General features: G+C 43.0%; 4 protein-coding genes across 4 annotated transcripts; 3 read left to right on the top strand and 1 right to left on the bottom strand.

Annotated features, from left to right (window-relative positions):
- Nucleotides 1–143: 143 nt before the first annotated feature.
- PUMCH_001398 (uncharacterized protein) lies at nt 144–3,458 on the top strand (the record flags this gene model as incomplete). The annotated part of the gene is made up of 1 exon (XM_063020451.1): nt 144–3,458. One exon carries the CDS (start codon nt 144–146, stop codon nt 3,456–3,458), a length of 3,315 nt encoding a protein of 1,104 aa, XP_062876521.1.
- A 3,211-nt stretch (nt 3,459–6,669) lies between these two features.
- On the bottom strand, nt 6,670–11,028 carry PUMCH_001399 (uncharacterized protein; the record flags this gene model as incomplete). Its single annotated transcript, XM_063020452.1, has 1 exon — nt 6,670–11,028. The coding sequence occupies one exon, from the start codon at nt 11,026–11,028 to the stop codon at nt 6,670–6,672; it is 4,359 nt and encodes a 1,452-aa protein (XP_062876522.1).
- Nucleotides 11,029–12,478: 1,450 nt separating this feature from the next.
- Nucleotides 12,479–13,417, top strand: PUMCH_001400 (uncharacterized protein; the record flags this gene model as incomplete). The annotated part of the gene is made up of 1 exon (XM_063020453.1): nt 12,479–13,417. One exon carries the CDS (start codon nt 12,479–12,481, stop codon nt 13,415–13,417), a length of 939 nt encoding a protein of 312 aa, XP_062876523.1.
- A 695-nt stretch (nt 13,418–14,112) lies between these two features.
- On the top strand, nt 14,113–15,453 carry PUMCH_001401 (uncharacterized protein; the record flags this gene model as incomplete). The annotated part of the gene is made up of 1 exon (XM_063020454.1): nt 14,113–15,453. The coding sequence occupies one exon, from the start codon at nt 14,113–14,115 to the stop codon at nt 15,451–15,453; it is 1,341 nt and encodes a 446-aa protein (XP_062876524.1).
- Between the last annotated feature and the right edge of the window lie 2,114 nt (nt 15,454–17,567).

Genomic DNA, 17,567 nt, shown 5'->3' on the forward strand with positions numbered 1-17,567 from the left:
TTCCCAAGTACAAAATTCGTTTTTCTTGCAACTCATTTCCACTCTATTTTCCATCTCATCTTATCTCATCTTGACCCCAGAAACGCGCCTGTATACACGTCCCATATAAACATAAACAGTCCCATCTTTTCCGCCCACACTCCATGTTTTCCCTATCATCGCTAATTGGAAACGGAGAAAAGGGTCCCAAAGAACTAGAGTTCACGCCCATTGGCAAACGTGGGCCGCGGCTGGGCTCGAAACCACATGGCTCGACTCAAAACCAAACAACAACCCCAAACACGCGTAGATTTGGCCTTAACCAAGAAAAAGTCGCCGAAAGTAATATGGAGTCGCCATACGACAGTACTCCGGGTAGATTTGACAGCACATTTAGCATGGATGACCTAGATCATGTGCCATTTGAGAGAGCAGAACTGAACAAACCCAAGGACGATGGGGTAAGATTCCAACAGAGTATAGTGAGTGACGGGTCCAGTTCGATCCAGGGCTTGCAGACGGAGGTGAAGGAATTGCTGCATGAGAACTACAACTTGAAAGTGGAGGTGGCTACTCTTAAACAGTACCTTCGACAGAGTCCGCTGGAAACCCGCGACTTGGCGCTCGAAAATCTGAACCTCAAACAGGAACTCATAGGCTTGAAAAGAGAGTTGGAAGGTCTGCAGAGAGCCGGGGTCAGTGATCAAGTCCTTTTGGAGAGGGACAGGGAGATACAGAGACTACAAAGCTCACTAGAGGAGCTTCGGCACACGCAGAACAGCAAGCCTGTTTCGAGTGATGTTTTTGAAAGACTTGAAAAGCTTGAGATTGAGAATCAGGCTCTTCGCCGAGAGGCGCAGCAGGCTCTATCTCGTAGTACATCGAATGAAGATATGAACGAATTGAAGGCCGAGCTTCATCGTGCCAAGGCCCAATTGGCCGCACTCCCACCGAATGCAGAGGAGCATGTTCATAATCTAGCTTCTGAAAATGAAGTATTATCTAGAAAACTAAAGTTGGCGCTGACTGACGCTAGACAACTTCAGGACGAGCGGGACTCGCTTGAAGACCAGGTCAACGCACTTAATCTCGAACTAGGTAACAAAAAGCAGGAGCTTGAGCGCTTGAGACTGGAGGCACAGGATCATTACTCGCAAAATCGGTCATTGGGAGACTTACAAGGCGAACTTCAAGCTGCCAGACGAGAGATCGATGATTTGTCCTCCAAGCTCAGTGCTGCTAGAAAGGAGTTAGCCGAATCTAAATCGAAGCGTAGCGGAACTGAGAGATCGAATCGCCAGGCCATCGATGAATTGGAAGACCAAGTGACTCTATTGAATAGCAGACTTGAGGTGGCCAACAAGAACTTGAAGGAGAAGGACCACGATAACTACGAATTGAAAGCAGAGATTCGTTCTTTGATGAATGAAAGAAACAGTCATTTCGACGACCAAGCAACTATACGGCACTATGAAACTCAAGTCGAGAAACTCAGACAGAAAGAAAAGTCTTTAAGTGATGAGATTGTTACGCTTCGGAACCAGCTTGCAGAATCCCAAACCAATAAGTCTATGGTATCTGATCGAGAAGAGAAGTTGACTTCCGAGATTGCCGAATTAAATAGCAAGCTAGAGTATTACGAGGAACAGTATGAACTTCTCGAGGACTCAAAGGCGTTGCTTGATTCAGAGGTTGAGCTTCTTGAGACGAAGCTCAGAAATGCAGAGGGTCAATTGAAGTCCGCAGACTTAGATCAACGAAACTTAGATGACCGCAATCTTGAGTTAGAGAAGGAGATCGAAACTCTCAGATCCAAGTTGAGACGAAGCGAGCTCACTGACGCACATAGATACAACGAGTCGGCCTTGCTTGAACTCGAAGAACTCCATAAGAAGCGTGAAGATGCTGAGAAGGCAAGACTTTCCACTGTCGTTGCTGACTTGCAGAATGAGGTGAAAAGTTTGAAGCGTGATCTTGAAAGAGCGAGATCAGACCGCGCATATTCTTCTGAGGCTAGGAATGTGGACATTCTGTCTTCAAGGGAAGTACACAAACTAAAATTGGAACTAGAAGACCGTGAGCAAGAACTCAGTGAACAACGAAGCAAACACAACCGCCTTCTCAACAGCATCAAAGACAAAGATCTCGCAATTGATGCTCTCGAATCGAGAATTCGAGAACTAAACCGGGAGTTGAATACTTCCATGAGCGGCAACAATAGGTGGAACGAATTATCCAAGCTTGAAGCCGAGCATGAGCTGCAGCTCCGCAACTTGAGATTCGAGCAAGAGAAGAATCTTCGTAATTTACAATTGGATAACGAGAGATTGGAGTTTAGCTTGAGGGATGAAATACGATACTATAAAACTCAAATTGAAATGTTCAAGAACAGAGAGCCAAGCCTGCAATCAAACGAGCATTCTTCAGCTATGGTTGTGCTTCTCGAGGCTCAAGTTGAGCAAGCCAACAGGACTATAAACGAACTCAAGGACAGACTTCAAAAGTTTCAGATGGCTGATTCCGAAGCTCTAGAGGCCGCCAGCAAACATCAAGTTGAAGCCAGATTACTTCAGCGCCAATTGGAAAACCTTCAGTCTCAGTTCGACGACTTGAACTCGGACTATAAAACTGTTGTCACTCAGAAGGAGTCTTTACGGGCCGAGAATTCTACCCTCAAGACAAAACAGTACAGCTCCGAACACGAGAAAGAGGAACTCAAGATGAAAAATGACAAATTGAGAGGGCAGGTAATCCACTTTGAGAGTAATGATGGCAAAAGCAACTCACAATCTAAGAGTTTTCAAAACGAGATTAAAGGATTGAATAATCAAGTCAGCGATTTGCAGTCTAAGAATGAGAGTCTCACCCGCAAACTCGATCGTGAGCAAAGGGCTAATCTTAACAATGAAGGGCTTAAAACTGAGTTGGATCTAGCCGTTCTTGATAAGACAGATTTACAAAAGAAAAACGACAGCTTGAATCTGGAACTAGACAGTGCTCTCAAAGCTCTTGCTAAACTCGAGAGCAAGTTGCAGGCTTTGGAGGCTGATCAAGCAAAAAAGCTTCGTGACAGCGCTGACGAGGAGTTGAATAAGAGGTTAGCTGCTACAAAATTAGCATCAAAAGAGGAGTCATCGCTCAAAGTCGTGGCCCGGCTCATGGCAAACAAAAATTACTATAGTCAAGCAAAAGCGCTTGAATGGGCTGCTCGTTGGGAGGAGTTAAAAATGGTCAATGAGTATGCAGCCAAGGAGCTGCGCGCGATCAATGCAAGATTCCGAGTTGAGCCATATGGTGCAGTGTATCTGATCAAAGAGAAGCCAACTTTGAAAGCCGTTGCTCAGATGGTTTTGGGTGTTGTACGGATGAGAAGAATGGGGGAAAAGGCAAGACAGCGCCAAACGATGTTCAAAAAGATTCAGCTGGACATTACACGCGATGAGGATGTGTTAAAAGCTGAAAGCAGAGAGCAACGATGAGATTGTTGAAGAGACTGGATGTATAGTTTGTTGGGTACTGGACCCACACTAATTGTATTATATATAAATGGAAACGCTCCAGAAGTGAAAATTTTAAAAGCTCATCGTATTCTTGTGATCGGAGTCTGGAACTTTTCTTGGGATGGTCGCCTGCGAGCCATCCGCGGAGTCTGAGCACCGTTCTGAGCGGTCTGGTATGACCCATGCTGTCCCGAATACGTATCGCGCGTCGTGCGCATCTTCATGTTACTAAATGTATGGTTGGCCAGGTACTCGGACGTGGTGTTGAGCCAGATCTCGTCGTTCAGAATGTTCTCCGCCAGCGTATCTGCATTGAACTCCTGCTCATAGTTATAACCATTGGACAAGAAGTCATTGAGACTCACGTCTAGCTCCGGATCTTGCGTATAGTAGAGCAGCCGCAAGATCTGCTGGTCCGGAAGCTTCTTTGCCGTGGCATCACTTCGAAGCACATCCAAATTGAAGTCTGTCCACGCCTGTTTCTGCAACAAGTTGCGGTTGCGATACACCTTCGCGCCAAAGACCGTCGAGTTGAGCGGGATCGAGCCGTCCTCCTCCTCTTCTAGAAGAAACTGGGGAAACATATCTGCAGTGCTTTCGAATAATCGAGAGGTATCCATATCATTCGGGGCGATTTTGTAGTCTGTCCATTCCTCCATGAACGCGGCCTGGTTGGCGTGGTTGAAGTGGACGTACGAGTAGTGCGAGTCCAGCATTCACGTGAGTGTATAGTGTGTTGTGTAAGAAGAAGTGGTGGTGAAAGTAGTGGTTGAAAATGTGGAGTTACTGTTGTACTTAATATATGTACCCGTTATATGTCTGCGCATCCTGCACGTTAGACAGCCATAGTCAAGATCGAACTATAGGTGTTTCAATTCTGGCTTTTTGAAGAGGAAAAGAGATTTAAAAATGATGTACTTCAATGATCCTAACTTTTAAGTGAACACACGTGATCTGATTAGTACAAAGTGCCGTGAGCTTACTAGTGGAAGAATGCATATCCTAGTACATATGTCCGTAGTGTAAAACCTGTACAACTACCTAGTCCTGAGCCTCATGAATCAACGGCATTCCACCCGTTCGTGTGGCACTTGGGCTAAATTAAGATTAGGCCGCGTGTGACTATATACTTACTAGTTCTATACAATTTTTAACTTTTCATCTATAAGACGACAGAGACGTGCCCCCTCTCAATGTAAGACGCCTATGCTAACTTTGAATCTGATACACCTACCTGCAGGACTCACTACTAAATGATGGATTTACCTCTGTCCAACACTTAAGACCTGGTAAACTCATACAGTCCAATAACGCCAAGTTGTATACAAGCACATTCCAGTAATACGTGCATGAGTATTTTCATTCCACTTCTTATCAAAAGACAGAAAAGTTGCATTATTAATAGAATAACCAAACATGTTTAATAATACAAGAATGTATCTTATCCCGGTTAATGTGCGAGAGGCGCTCCCCTATAGCGTCTATTCTATTGTCGACAAGGTTATGAGCCGTGAGCGGAAATTCAAATTCGGATTCGAATTGTTTGATCGAAGATGCCTCCCTTTCTGGATTTACCTCTTCGAATGCAAATTGTACACCATTAGCCAGGAGTTCTTCGACTTTTTTCACAGTGAGAATGATCCCTTCTCAGAGTATCCATTCTGCGATGTGCAAGAACAGGATAGGGAATCGGTGAACCTGTTTCTCAACAGTTTATACTTGAGGCTATTCTTCAATTGTCTTGCATTACACATGAAAACTCATGTGAAACTTGAAACTAGAACCGTCAAGGCGTTAAAAACGGAAAGTGAGAGGTACCTTGGTCCAAAATCTAAATTTGCCCTTGGACAGTTGAGATTGGCGGAGTTCATTTACCAAAGTGAGATGAATTTCACTCCATTTGCAAAAACAGCCTCTAGGTTCTACTTGGCGAACAACGATCGGGCCTTGGTCTTTGGTGCTTACGAGCTTTTCAGGAGCGGCTACAGTTATGAGCTGATTGAGAGCATCTGGGAAGACGAATTGGACGAAGAGATCAATAATGAGATTTTCCTTGGCACTTCTTGGTTTCACCTCGAAGTTAGAGTTCGATCTATGGAACAAATGCTCAAGTCCCAACGTAGAGACGCCAACACTGCAAATGAGAATGTTACAGTTCACAGTAAGCCCAGGAAAAACAAAAAGAAGAATCACCCAGAATAATCGCTTGAGGCATCCCCATTGCCAACGGCATTCTAAACTTTATTTATGATACCAAGTGTGAGATACACGTCGTAGATAGCGTGTCCCCTTTCTGGACGTTCGATCAAGAGAAAAGACTGCTAATTATCAGTTGGACATTTAACTTTGGAGGTACTGGCGATACTGTAGTCAGGTTGCGCTCTGGGCATGAGAAAGCCCTCTCTCATGACCAGTAGGTGCCTAACTCTAAATTGTGCCTTTTCTCGTCAAAGCTGCCAAACTTGATGAAGTATACCTCGCATAGCAGGAAGCATGGCAAAGTGTATGAAACCGAACAGAGTCGTTGGGCACTGGGAAGATAACGACTTCGTCGTTCCCATGAACGACATCTATCCCACTACGTGTCGTCTATCCCACTATGGTTCAATGACGACAAGGAATCATCTTCTGCACTTGAATTCCTTTGTTGGACCGCTGATTAAGAGTGCTTTATGCTCTAGGTCAGTACAGTAACAGAAGTGAGGAATAGAATAGTCTCAGACAATAGAAAAAAGATGTATGATTCAATGAAAATAGAATGGAAATGTAGAGAAATTGCAATAGATCTTAATTTGTCTTATTGTCCGCTTTGCTACATTGTGATTGATACGAATATGTATTCAGTTCAGATAATTTCTTTTCCCATTGGGTGGTGCTGTATCAATCTTCGAGTTTGGTCTACTTCAATCGATTTTACTTACCAAGCATCCAAATTCAAGAAAATACTGGCTCAGAATGGTTTCATTAGATTTCAACCTTAGAACTGAGGCCAGATATTCATGCTTTGAAAACAGCGATTGTGATTTTAATCTCGACCCAACATTACGAAACCAATCGCAATTATCCTACTCAGTGAGACTCAAGAATTCATCTTCCTTGATGACTATTTGATTTTGTATGCTAAATAATTAAATGTAATAAAGAAAGCCACGAAATATCGCGGCATGTAAAAGAAGAAAAATTTATCGCCCTAAGCCACGGAGGCAACCTCGCACATATTCTCAAACAACGTGGCCTTTGACTTCAATTGATAGTCTTCGACATGTGACGTCTTGACCATCTTGAAGGCTCCAGTACCAATGCTCATTGTTTGACCCAAGATAATACACTCGGAAACACCCTCAATCTTATCATTCTTCATGTAGAAGGAGGCATCGAACAAATGGTCGGTGGTCTTCTCGAAAGAAGCCAATTGCAATACCGAGTCTCTTGTCTTTGCAAGACCGAAACGAGTAATACCAAGAACCTCTCCCTTGTAAGTCATCACATCTCCTAACAATTGAACGTGACGATGATCGACACTCATACCGTGCTTACTCATGGTGTAGTCAATCTCGGCAATGATAGATCCTCGTGCTGCCTCAATACCCAAAACCTCGTAGACTTCCAAGATATGGTTGGTTGTGGTCTTGGTACCTACGATACCATCAGTGGACATGACTTCCTTCAAACCATAACCTTCAACCAACAATTCCTTCTTATTGTCGTCTCTGATATTGATGACGGCACGTGAAATCTTGGAGAAACCCTTAATCACAACGTCTGGCAAGGCACGCTTCAACTGTTGCATCCTGAAGAAAACAGCATTATTCCGATCTACGGCATTATAATCAGAAGCAGCAGTGGCTGCCAACAGCTCTGATTTGGGCTCACGTGCAGTGACAAGAACATTGATTCTGTCATGACTGTAGACCGACACCTCATGGTTGGAAATCTTGAGCTTAGGGGCCTTGGCGATTGCCTGGCGGATATTGTCGATAGTCAACTCCAACTGCAACTTTTCAATGGTCTTCAAGTCAATCTTGATGGAAAGGTAGGCCATGTCATTTCTGTAGACATCCTCGATATAGTAAGCCACATCTTTCAAAAGAGTCTTCTCAATTCTTCCCTTCACGACACGAGCTGCAAACTCATCATCTTCATTGACGAGCACGGAGTTGATGATAGGCGTGGAAATGACTTTAGCGGCATTGATAATCTCTTTAATACGGGGGACACCCAAGGTGACGTTCATAGACGCCACACCGGCGAAATGGAAAGTCTTCAACGTCATCTGAGTACCTGGCTCACCAATAGAGTGGGCACCAATAGCACCAACGGCAGTTCCAGGCTCGACCTTGGCACGAATGTATTTGTAGAGACACTGTTCCATGAACTTCTCCACAGATTTGGCAGAAATCTTCAACAATTGGCTAACAGCGCGTGTACGCACATCATCGTCTTCCACAAGCATTTCGTCAAGATTGTCATCAATTCTGGTAAGGAATGCTTGCAACCCTTTCTCTTCTCTTAACTTAGCCAATTTGTATGCCTTATCGCCCAAGAAGTTTCTAAGCGTGTTGTAGTATGCTCTCTCGGCATCTTGTTGATCAATGAACTCAATCTTTTCGTTGTTTTCTGGAGCCACCACCTGACCCAAGTTATCATATCTGATGAGTCTACTTTCCAATGGCTCAAGAATTCTGTCGACAATCTCTGTGATTTCGTAGGGAAGTAAGTTGCGGTCATTCAAATCAAACGTGATGTTGTATGCATGGTCCCACTGTCTCTTGAGGTTGACTGGCTGCGAGTCACCCTCCATCTCCATTGGGTCTAAGCCGTCTCCACCGTATGTGAATTGAACAATACCGTTTGAAGAGTTTCTAACAGTGTTATCGTACAGCGCAGACAAATCTTCAAGAGATTTCATAAGACGTCTGGACATGTAACCCGTTTCGGCCGTCTTGACGGCAGTATCGACCAAACCTTCTCTACCAGAAATGGCGTGGAACAAGAACTCGGGAGGAGACAAACCACTGTAGAAAGAGTTACGAACGAAACCCTTGGACTGAGGCGATTTCGACATTTTGGCGAAGTGCGGAAGCGAACGATCTTGGAATCCATCAGGGACACGATTACCGGAAATAATTTGTTGTCCGACAACTGCCACCATCTGGGACACGTTCAAAGTGGAACCCTTGGAACCACATGTAGCCATAATTAACGGAGCATTCAATGGGTCCAATTCACGAATACAAACCTCACCAACCTCTTCTCTAACTTTAGAAAGCAAACCACCAATCTTGGCTTCCAAAGTTTCATCTTCATTACAACCTGGCTGAGTTTCCAACTTACCGGAGTTATATAATCTGATGAGCTCGTCACACTTGTCATAGGCTTGCTCGACCATGACTTCCTTTTTGTCTTTCAAGTCTGATCCTGGGGTGACATCATTGATACCGATGGAAAAGCCTCGGTTACCCAAGTAACGAGCACACAACTTGGCCATTCTGTTCATGGCTTTAGCAGCCTCATCAGGTCCAAAATCACGCAAAATAGTGTAGAACACGGAGTGTTTCTTTCCATCTCCCAATGTGGATTTATCCATAAGACCACTCAATACTTGAGACCCGCGAATAACAACGAAACCGTCGTTAGGAGACATCTCGTTCGGAAGCCCCTTTGATGGCGCATGGAAAGTCTTGTTTTTTGCGTCAAGATTGATAACCACTTTGGAGTCTTTGTTTGGCTTGATCAACATCGAGAATACCTGTTTTCCGGTCCACAACATCACTGGCTTGAAGATAGTTGGTGGTGGGATGTCGAATTGCATATGCGCATCAGACATCATCGACAAAAGCTGGACAAATGTGGCACGGTCGAAGAAACTGTCCTTGTGTGAAATTAAATAGGAACCAGAGATGAAATCTTGGGTAGCAGCAATGATAGGCTCACCAGATTTTGGAGTACAAAGATTGTTCTTAACACCCATCAAATTGATGGCCTCTGCACGAGCTTCTTCAGTTTGCGGAACGTGCAAGTTCATCTCATCACCATCAAAATCGGCATTATAAGGCGTACAAACACACTCGTTCAAACGGAAAGTTCTCCAGGGTCTGATCTTGGCATGGTGAGACAAAATGGAAAGTCTATGCAACGAGGGCTGTCTATTGAAAAGGACCACATCTCCGTCCTCAATGTGTCTTTCCACAACATCACCAATACGCAATTCCTTTGCCAACCTCACACGGTCACCGAACTTAAGGTTTCTTTTTGTGTTGTCGTTTTGTCTGATCAAGTAGTTAGCACCCGGGTGGACAGTTGGACCATTCAAGATCAACTTTTGAAGCTTTTGACGATTGTAGCGAGAGCACTTTTCAGGGTAGGTAAGGATTTTGGCAACACGGTCAGGAACAGCAACCTCGTCAATGCGCAAGTTTGGGTCAGGAGAAATGACTGTTCTGGCCGAGAAATCCACTCTTTTACCGGACAAATTACCTCTGAAACGACCCTGCTTACCCTTAAGTCTCTGGCAGAAACCACGAATGGGTTTGCCGGCCAGTCCTCCCATTTGCGGCGAGCTGGCAGTATCGGAGTTTATATACATGGCGACAGAGAGCTGCAAGAGGTCCCAGTGTTGCATCAAGTGGTTGATGGAGATACCCTTCTTGATTCCTGCTCTGATTTGGGTGGATGTGTCGACGATCTCAGTCAACTTGACGGTCAAGTCATCCTCGTTGGATTGCGAGTCCATTGTCACAGAGGGACGGATACAGACCGGTGGTGCGGGCAAATACGTCCAGATGTACATTTCAGGGCGACCACCTCTGGAGGAGTCGATACCCACAAGCTCACAGTCGGCAGGAGTGACCTTCTTGAACAAATACAAGACCTTCAATGGGTTCAAGTCCTCGAACGTTCTCTTTGCAAACTTGCTCAACTCGGCGTTCCGCGCAAACACCGCATCCAACTCCGAGTCCCACTGCTGCTTCTCGGAGTCACCCTTCTTACCCACATAACGGAACGTATCGTGGACAATTTTAAGCGCAGCAGCACCCGTACCTGCAGCAGCCTTCTTCACTACACCATTCACATGGCGACATTTTAAACAGCGGCGCTGCTTCTTACACTGATCGAGGACCCGTCTCAAGATCCTCATTCTACGCAAATTGTCGATGTTGGGCCGGCGCAACTCCTCCAAAAACAGCCGGCGCATCTGCTCATCTAGCAATATCGCACCACACAGCTTACAAATACACTGCAACACCTGAATAATGGCCTTGAAATAGCCCACATGGAACACAGGCAACACGAGCCGAACATGGCCGAAATGGCCATGACACGTGGCCAAATTTCCGTGACAGGTCGTACATTCTACGGCGTTCAGCGACGTACCCATATGGTTGTCCAAAGCACCATTTGGCTGGACTTTTCTGCCACCTTCTAGGTTATATAAGTCTCTGGAGATCAATTCCACCTCTGATTGGGCGACGATTTCTTTGGCAGAAAGGGCGTTGAAGTCGAGACTCTTGATGCACTTCGGCACCACGTCCACGACCACTTCCTTCATGGTGGTGTTGATGGTTTGTGGAGAGAAGTGGAAATTTCAGAATAGTTCTAATGATCTGGACTGGTCACGTGTGAGGGATGAGATGAAGGGATGGACAATAATGTGTTGTGAAATGGGGGTGAATTGGAGAATTTTTTTTTTGAAGAAAAGTCGAGGAAAAGAATTGGGAAATTTTGAGATGTTTTTTTTTGTATCTGTGAATGTAGTTCTGGTTTATTGGAGAGAGAACATCGGAAGTGTGACAGTAGATGGGGAGCTGGGAGCTACGAGATACACTCTAAGATCTTCTTCTATAGACTATTTTCGATAAGTATTCTGAATTGTGAAAATTTTTCTCGATTCGTGCAATTGTGGGCACCTTCTACGGTCGGCAACCTCGGTTTTTGATGCTCTTGATTGCAAATTGTAATGCGGACCAAAGTGTCAACTTCCAGGTTTTCGTGGATTCGTATCTTTCAATGCTGCATTACGACAAATCTTATTTTTACACTATTACAGTCTAGGATTGGTAAAAATTTCCTCTTTCGGTTGCGGCCATATCAAGTGGAAAATACTGTTTCCCGTCCGATCAACGTTAGTCAAGCCACTTAGAGCCGCACTGAGTAATGCAGTGGGAGACCATGTGTGAAATTGCGGTGCTGCAATCTTTTTTGCTTCTGACAGTTTTACTTTTCAGAATTTATCTTCAGGCGTCATGTTGAAGGGGTATGTTTGACCAGTCAGGTAGATATCTCGAAACGGGATGACTGACAGGTGTCAATTTTCATGCCAGATACCAAAATACAATGAGAGCTTGGGGATTCAGGGTTATGAGCAATTTTTAAGACTCAATCCTTGTGATGTTCTTGAAAGCGTTGCAGGCAAAGAAAAAAGATCTTCCACCAACAAATTGAGGAAAACGTTAGGAAAATGATTGATCTCAAAAAGAGAGCGACGATAACTTACGACTTATTTGTAATGTCTACACCCATTGACTGTTTGAGCAGACAGACTCAACACCATCATTGTCCGCACCAAATCATGTAAATACGTGACGAAAAATACACTGGGGTCAATTTGAAAGTCGATTTAGATCATGAAATCTTTTAGTCAAGCTATCAGATCGAAATTTGAAAAGAATATAGAAAGCATCAACGAGACAAGTTTCGGCAAGTGCCCCAGTCACTAAATTTCAATACATTTTGATTCTCAATTAGTCCGCGCAAATCTTGGTCAATTAAATCAAGGTCCAAAAGCAGCTATCATCGAATTTGAGTATGTGTTTACGAGAAATCTTGGATGCGGTTCAGGAGTGTCCTGAAACATAACCTGAAACACACACTGAAACACGCAGAGTACCCGCGCGGGAATATAAAAAGGATTGTAGTTCCTTGCAAAAACTTTCGAAAGTCAATACACACTTTCTCTGATATATCAAACATAGATTTTAAGAGAGCGTACTTGAATTGTTATGCTGCTTAATTCTGGTTTGCGTTTTCCAAGTTTAGAGACGATCATAGATCACAATATGGAATTTTCGGAATTTTATCAGGGAACGGAGGAAATTGATTTGATTTCTGAATTTGAACGTCGTGGAGGGATTAGCAAGACTTTGTATGGCAAGGAGATCGGGTACACAATAGAGGAGTTCTCCTCGGATGAGCTGGAATACCCCCATCTCTTGGAATATTTGCCACGTGAAGTTGAATTCTTGAAGGCGTCTGAATCGTTTAGAAATTTAGGCAGTGCTGAACAAGAAGCATTCGACTTCGTTTTGACAGCAAAGAAGAAGGAACTCGAAGGTCTCACCATGGACCATCAATCACTTTCTTTGCAAAGAAAAGATATCGCTTTGAGCCAGCGTTCAGACTATATGGATATGTTGTCATCATCTAATTACGGGGGAATTGAAACGATGCATATAAACTCGTACAACACTGAATCCATTGACCGGAAACAAGATGAATTGCTCGATACATATCGTGTACAAAAACGAGAGGAATTTCTCATTACTTCTTTTAGCAGAAAATTCGAGTGTACTGAATCAAGGATGAAGTTGCAGCAGAGTTTATCGATTTTGTCAAAGAGCAATCCCTCACTTGAGCAAGCGGCCATCATGATTGCACATTCTCTTGACAAGAGATGTATTTCTTGTTTGAAACAAATGAGCATCAAGCACAGTAATACTCGCGAGGCCATATTGGAGAAAGTTAGGAAAGTAAGAACCGAAAGGTTGGCAGAAAGGAGCCTTGCCTCTGAAAACAATGCCTGCTGCGCTTTTTTGTTGGTCTGTATCGTTCACTCGCCCAACTTTGAAAATCATCCGAACTATGACGTGATTCTAGAAATGTTCGCTTTGTGGCATGGCTCTGCTATACACGGCGGCTTTTACTTGAGTGAACTTGATTGATGCATATGCCCGCCGGTTTTCTGCCGCGTCATCATTTTTGGCGACGCCCTTGTGGAACCTCTGAAACTTTGCGGCGGCATTGCTCAGTTCAAACAGATATAGAGATATGCAGACATAACTTGATAAAATCGAGTTTTAGAATTTAAGAGTTCCTGAAGGAGTTAACTTCTTTGTCTCTCTACCTCGTCAGGCACCTTTTGCTGCACCATCGATGTTTGGTGTTACTTGGTTTGGAACAATGTTTTGAAGCGAAACATCGTGACAACACTGTTCAGTCTTCTTTAATTAAGTTTATTTTTTTAAGTATCATTTAGAATTCCCACTTCTAAGCTTCATGTATTCTTACCAAATTTACCTTATGTTTTGCTTACTTTTCTGATAGTTTCGTGATGTTCGGCACTGAATGCGTGCTCCTAGACTAAACGATATCGAAATTCTCAGAATATCGGATTTATTTCATGCTATGATCTCCCGCAATTACTTCTCGAAAATTTGTCAAGCCGTCATTGTTCAAGTAGGAAATATCTCCATGAAGAAGAATCTGCATAACATACAGGTATGAAACAATTGTGGGCAGGAAACAATTGTAGGCAAGAAACATTTGTGGGCAAAAAAAGTCACACTCTCTAGTCAATTGATTGAAACAATATTCCCAATTGAATATTCATACTCTGACAAATAGAGTTATTATTGAGATGTATAGTACTGCAGCTCTCATACTAGTCTTGTGCTGTGGAATAGGGTATCTCACATCTATCCTTATCCGTAAATCAGACCAACTTTTCGTGTTCATCTCTAGGAAACCGAAGAGACTTTTATATAATTGCGATTTGAATTATGATAGGTATCTTGTAGCATACGGCAGCTCAAGGGTTGGAAGAAAAGTTTTGCGCTGCTTGGCAGAGAATGGCGCACAATTGCATCTTATTCATTCTTGGAGAGAAAAAGAGATTTATGAAGAATTGGCAGCCGAATTGAGGAATCTATCCAGACAATGCTCTGTTGTACTTGAGAGACTCGATTTGCTGCTGCTCTATTCAGGAAGACATTTGCAGATACTGAGATTTCGGCATCAACTATCTGGCCTCTTGTATTTCGACACGGAACAAAATACTTTGAGCTCGGATGACTATAGTTTCATCCTTTTGATGATAAATTTCAAGTTTCTTTTACCCTCCTCTCCAGAAAAACTGAGCTCTCAGGCCGTTATTGCTTTAGAGTTTGGTGGAAGTTCCTTTGGAGGAAAGGAAGGTTATGACAGAATCTTGTCGAGTCTAGAAAAGTTGAGAGATTATTGGTCCCTCAACAATTCTGTGAGCTCCAATCCTCAAGTGACTATTGCGAACACAGGGTGCATCTGGAATAGCTCTGAAGCCTCGTTTGCATACATACTTCATTGGCTCTGCCACAAATTGAATCTACGCACAATGTGCCATCAAGAAGAACAGTCAGTTTTGCATGCGTTGCTATCAAAAAGAATAATCGAGGCTAACAGCATGTTCTTCGTGAACGATAGCGAGTGGAACGAATTGCCCCAGTCTAAAAGGGTCGAGTGCAAGGGAAACACAATTTTTGATTGCAAACCCGAAGTGGTTTCTGAATTTGAAGTGCAGGGGAGCAAGTCAAGAGAGAAAAACCCAGAGAAAAACCAAGAGCTAAACGAATCTAATTGGCAGGAGTACGAGGTGCAACAGGCTGCTCCACAAGAGAATGAAAAAGCAAATCCTGAACTAGTGGGACCTTTCGCAATGCCAACCATGAAAAACTCCAAGAGACTTCTGTCAGCAACCATACCCACCAATAGTAGCACAACCGTAGATACTAGCTTGCGTGAAAATGGAGATAAGGATTCCGGCGAAAACAAACCTGTGCAGTTGCTGACATTGATGAGTCAACTCGAGGCTCTTTCTTCCTCAAATACGAGAATGGAGAAGCTTCTTCTTGACACCAAAGACTTGTTGGCACATGAGAAGAATTCAACGGACAACGCTCGAAGAAAGAAATCACCTTGGAGATACTTCAAATCGAGAAGATAGTTGAAAGCCTACCTCAGGATCGAGGAAAGCTTGAAGCGCTCTAGAGTTTCAAATCTTCAAACATCTCTGAGAACTGGTGTGGACCTTTGTTTGAGTTTATCAATTGTGATTTCTACATAGACCACAAGAATGTATTGGCATGTATGAATTGCAAATCAGACTTTACATAGAAGCTGAACAACCGGTTGCGGCCATATCAAGTGGAAAATACTGTTTCCCGTCCGATCAACGTTAGTCAAGCCACTTAGAGCCACACTGAGTAATGCAGTGGGAGACCATGTGTGAAATTGTGGTGCTGCAATCTTTTTTTGGCTTCTATGTTCTTTGGTTTCGTCATTGTAGGATTGAAAGGTCTGATTGTGTTTCAAGTTGCCATCGAAGCTCCTGAGTTTTTGGTGTTGAGATCTCGTAGGGCGAGACCAAGCATTTTTGGCTCTCTTACAACTCAATGAAGTTTTCTAATAATTGATTGCATTTTATTTGTGATGTTAGGGTACTTCATCCCAACTAAAGTCAGACATAATCGGGTTTCGGGTGGCAACTGGTGGCGAAACTAGGTCCACTATAGAGTGTAATTGAAATTATTCTACAGTTCGAATCAAGGTTTTCTTTTTTTGCGAGTATTTCTAAGTTGTGCCTCATGGCAGATTAGCAGAAGAGATAAATGACACTTCAGTCGTAGCCTAGGCAAAAAGGCACAAATGAAACAAAAGAAATACATTGTGAGTAAATTCTAAGTAATCACACGAGAGGAAGTCTTACATCAATGACTTGGCGAGCGAAGATTTCTAGTCCTATGTTGCTGTTTCGTCTCCCGTAGCAGCGAATTCTTCGTCAGACAGTAGTTGCGTATCGAAAGAAGGTTCAGTTTGCCTCGGCAAATCATTGCTCAGACTTTGGCCACGTTCTGCTAGCATCTCTAGAAGTGGCAGTGTTATGAGAATGTTTCTCGCATCAATCTCGATATCCCCCTCTGGACTCTCATCGATGAGTTTTTGTAACGCTGGTGACCAGTCGAGGATTAAAAAATCGTCAAACATTTCAACTCCATTGATGATATGCCATGGTTTGGGTGGACTATCCGAATTAGGTGTAGATGGATTTGTATCCCGTGCTAAAGTATCTGGTGCTTCACCTGTTGATCTCCATATTTCATGTGCTGAATTGCTTTCATCAGACTGTATTTTGCAATCATTTTGATTTAGGAGCTCACGAGCATACTCAGTCATTTCAATCGGATATCTTGTCCAAGCTTCGAGCACCAATTGTGGGTCTGTATCTTGTTTTCCATCATTTGCGCTTGCAATTTTAAGTGGATCTGACATCGTTTCTTGAATTTCGTAAAGAAACTGGCTGCTAGACTGACGAATCCTAGGCCATCCTAGCATAAAAAAGTTGAGAGATTTTTATGCTTTGATAGAAACAAACAAAAAAATATAGTGATAAAATGGTTATCATTTGAATTGGCTGATTTGGAGTGTCGATAAATGTTTTAACTCATTGGTTTTGCTTCAAAACGCTTGCAATCGTAGCGCCAAATCGAATGAGCGCCTCAAATAAGCTAAAGGAAAAGCATGAATTGCACGTCAAGCCAAATATTTGAGAATTGGTCTCAATTCATGTAAGTTTTTCTTTTATTCTCTGACTGTGCTTTGTTTTCTTTGCAGTCTCATGGACAAGTAAAATGGTCATTTCAATGTGGTGATATAGAATAGAATATATAATGTGAAGCTGACAGAATAAGTATCATGATGTACCACTTTATGTAGTTTATTTCGTAAGGAACACCAAACTCATGTATTAATAGGCGACTCAGTCGTTGACCTATCAACCCATATTTACCTTCTCTCATCTGAAGCATGCTGTCCAGAAACAATAGACTAGGCCCCAACCGTGCATTCTGAAAACGAAATCCATTTTAAAATAATAGAAAATTCTAGTGTTACAAAAGTTGCCGTAAAAATACAAAATGTGGAACAATCAGTCCATTTTTTATAAACATGAACGAAACCAAAAACTCAAGCCCCAAAGAAATTTTGAGCTAAAATAAATATAGAAATAAACAATCAAAATACGATTTGTCATCATTGAAAATCTCGAATTCAATATCCCTT

This window comes from Australozyma saopauloensis, chromosome 2 (assembly GCF_035610405.1).
Source record: "Australozyma saopauloensis chromosome 2, complete sequence".
In the NCBI taxonomy this organism is placed as follows: domain Eukaryota; kingdom Fungi; phylum Ascomycota; class Pichiomycetes; order Serinales; family Metschnikowiaceae; genus Australozyma; species Australozyma saopauloensis.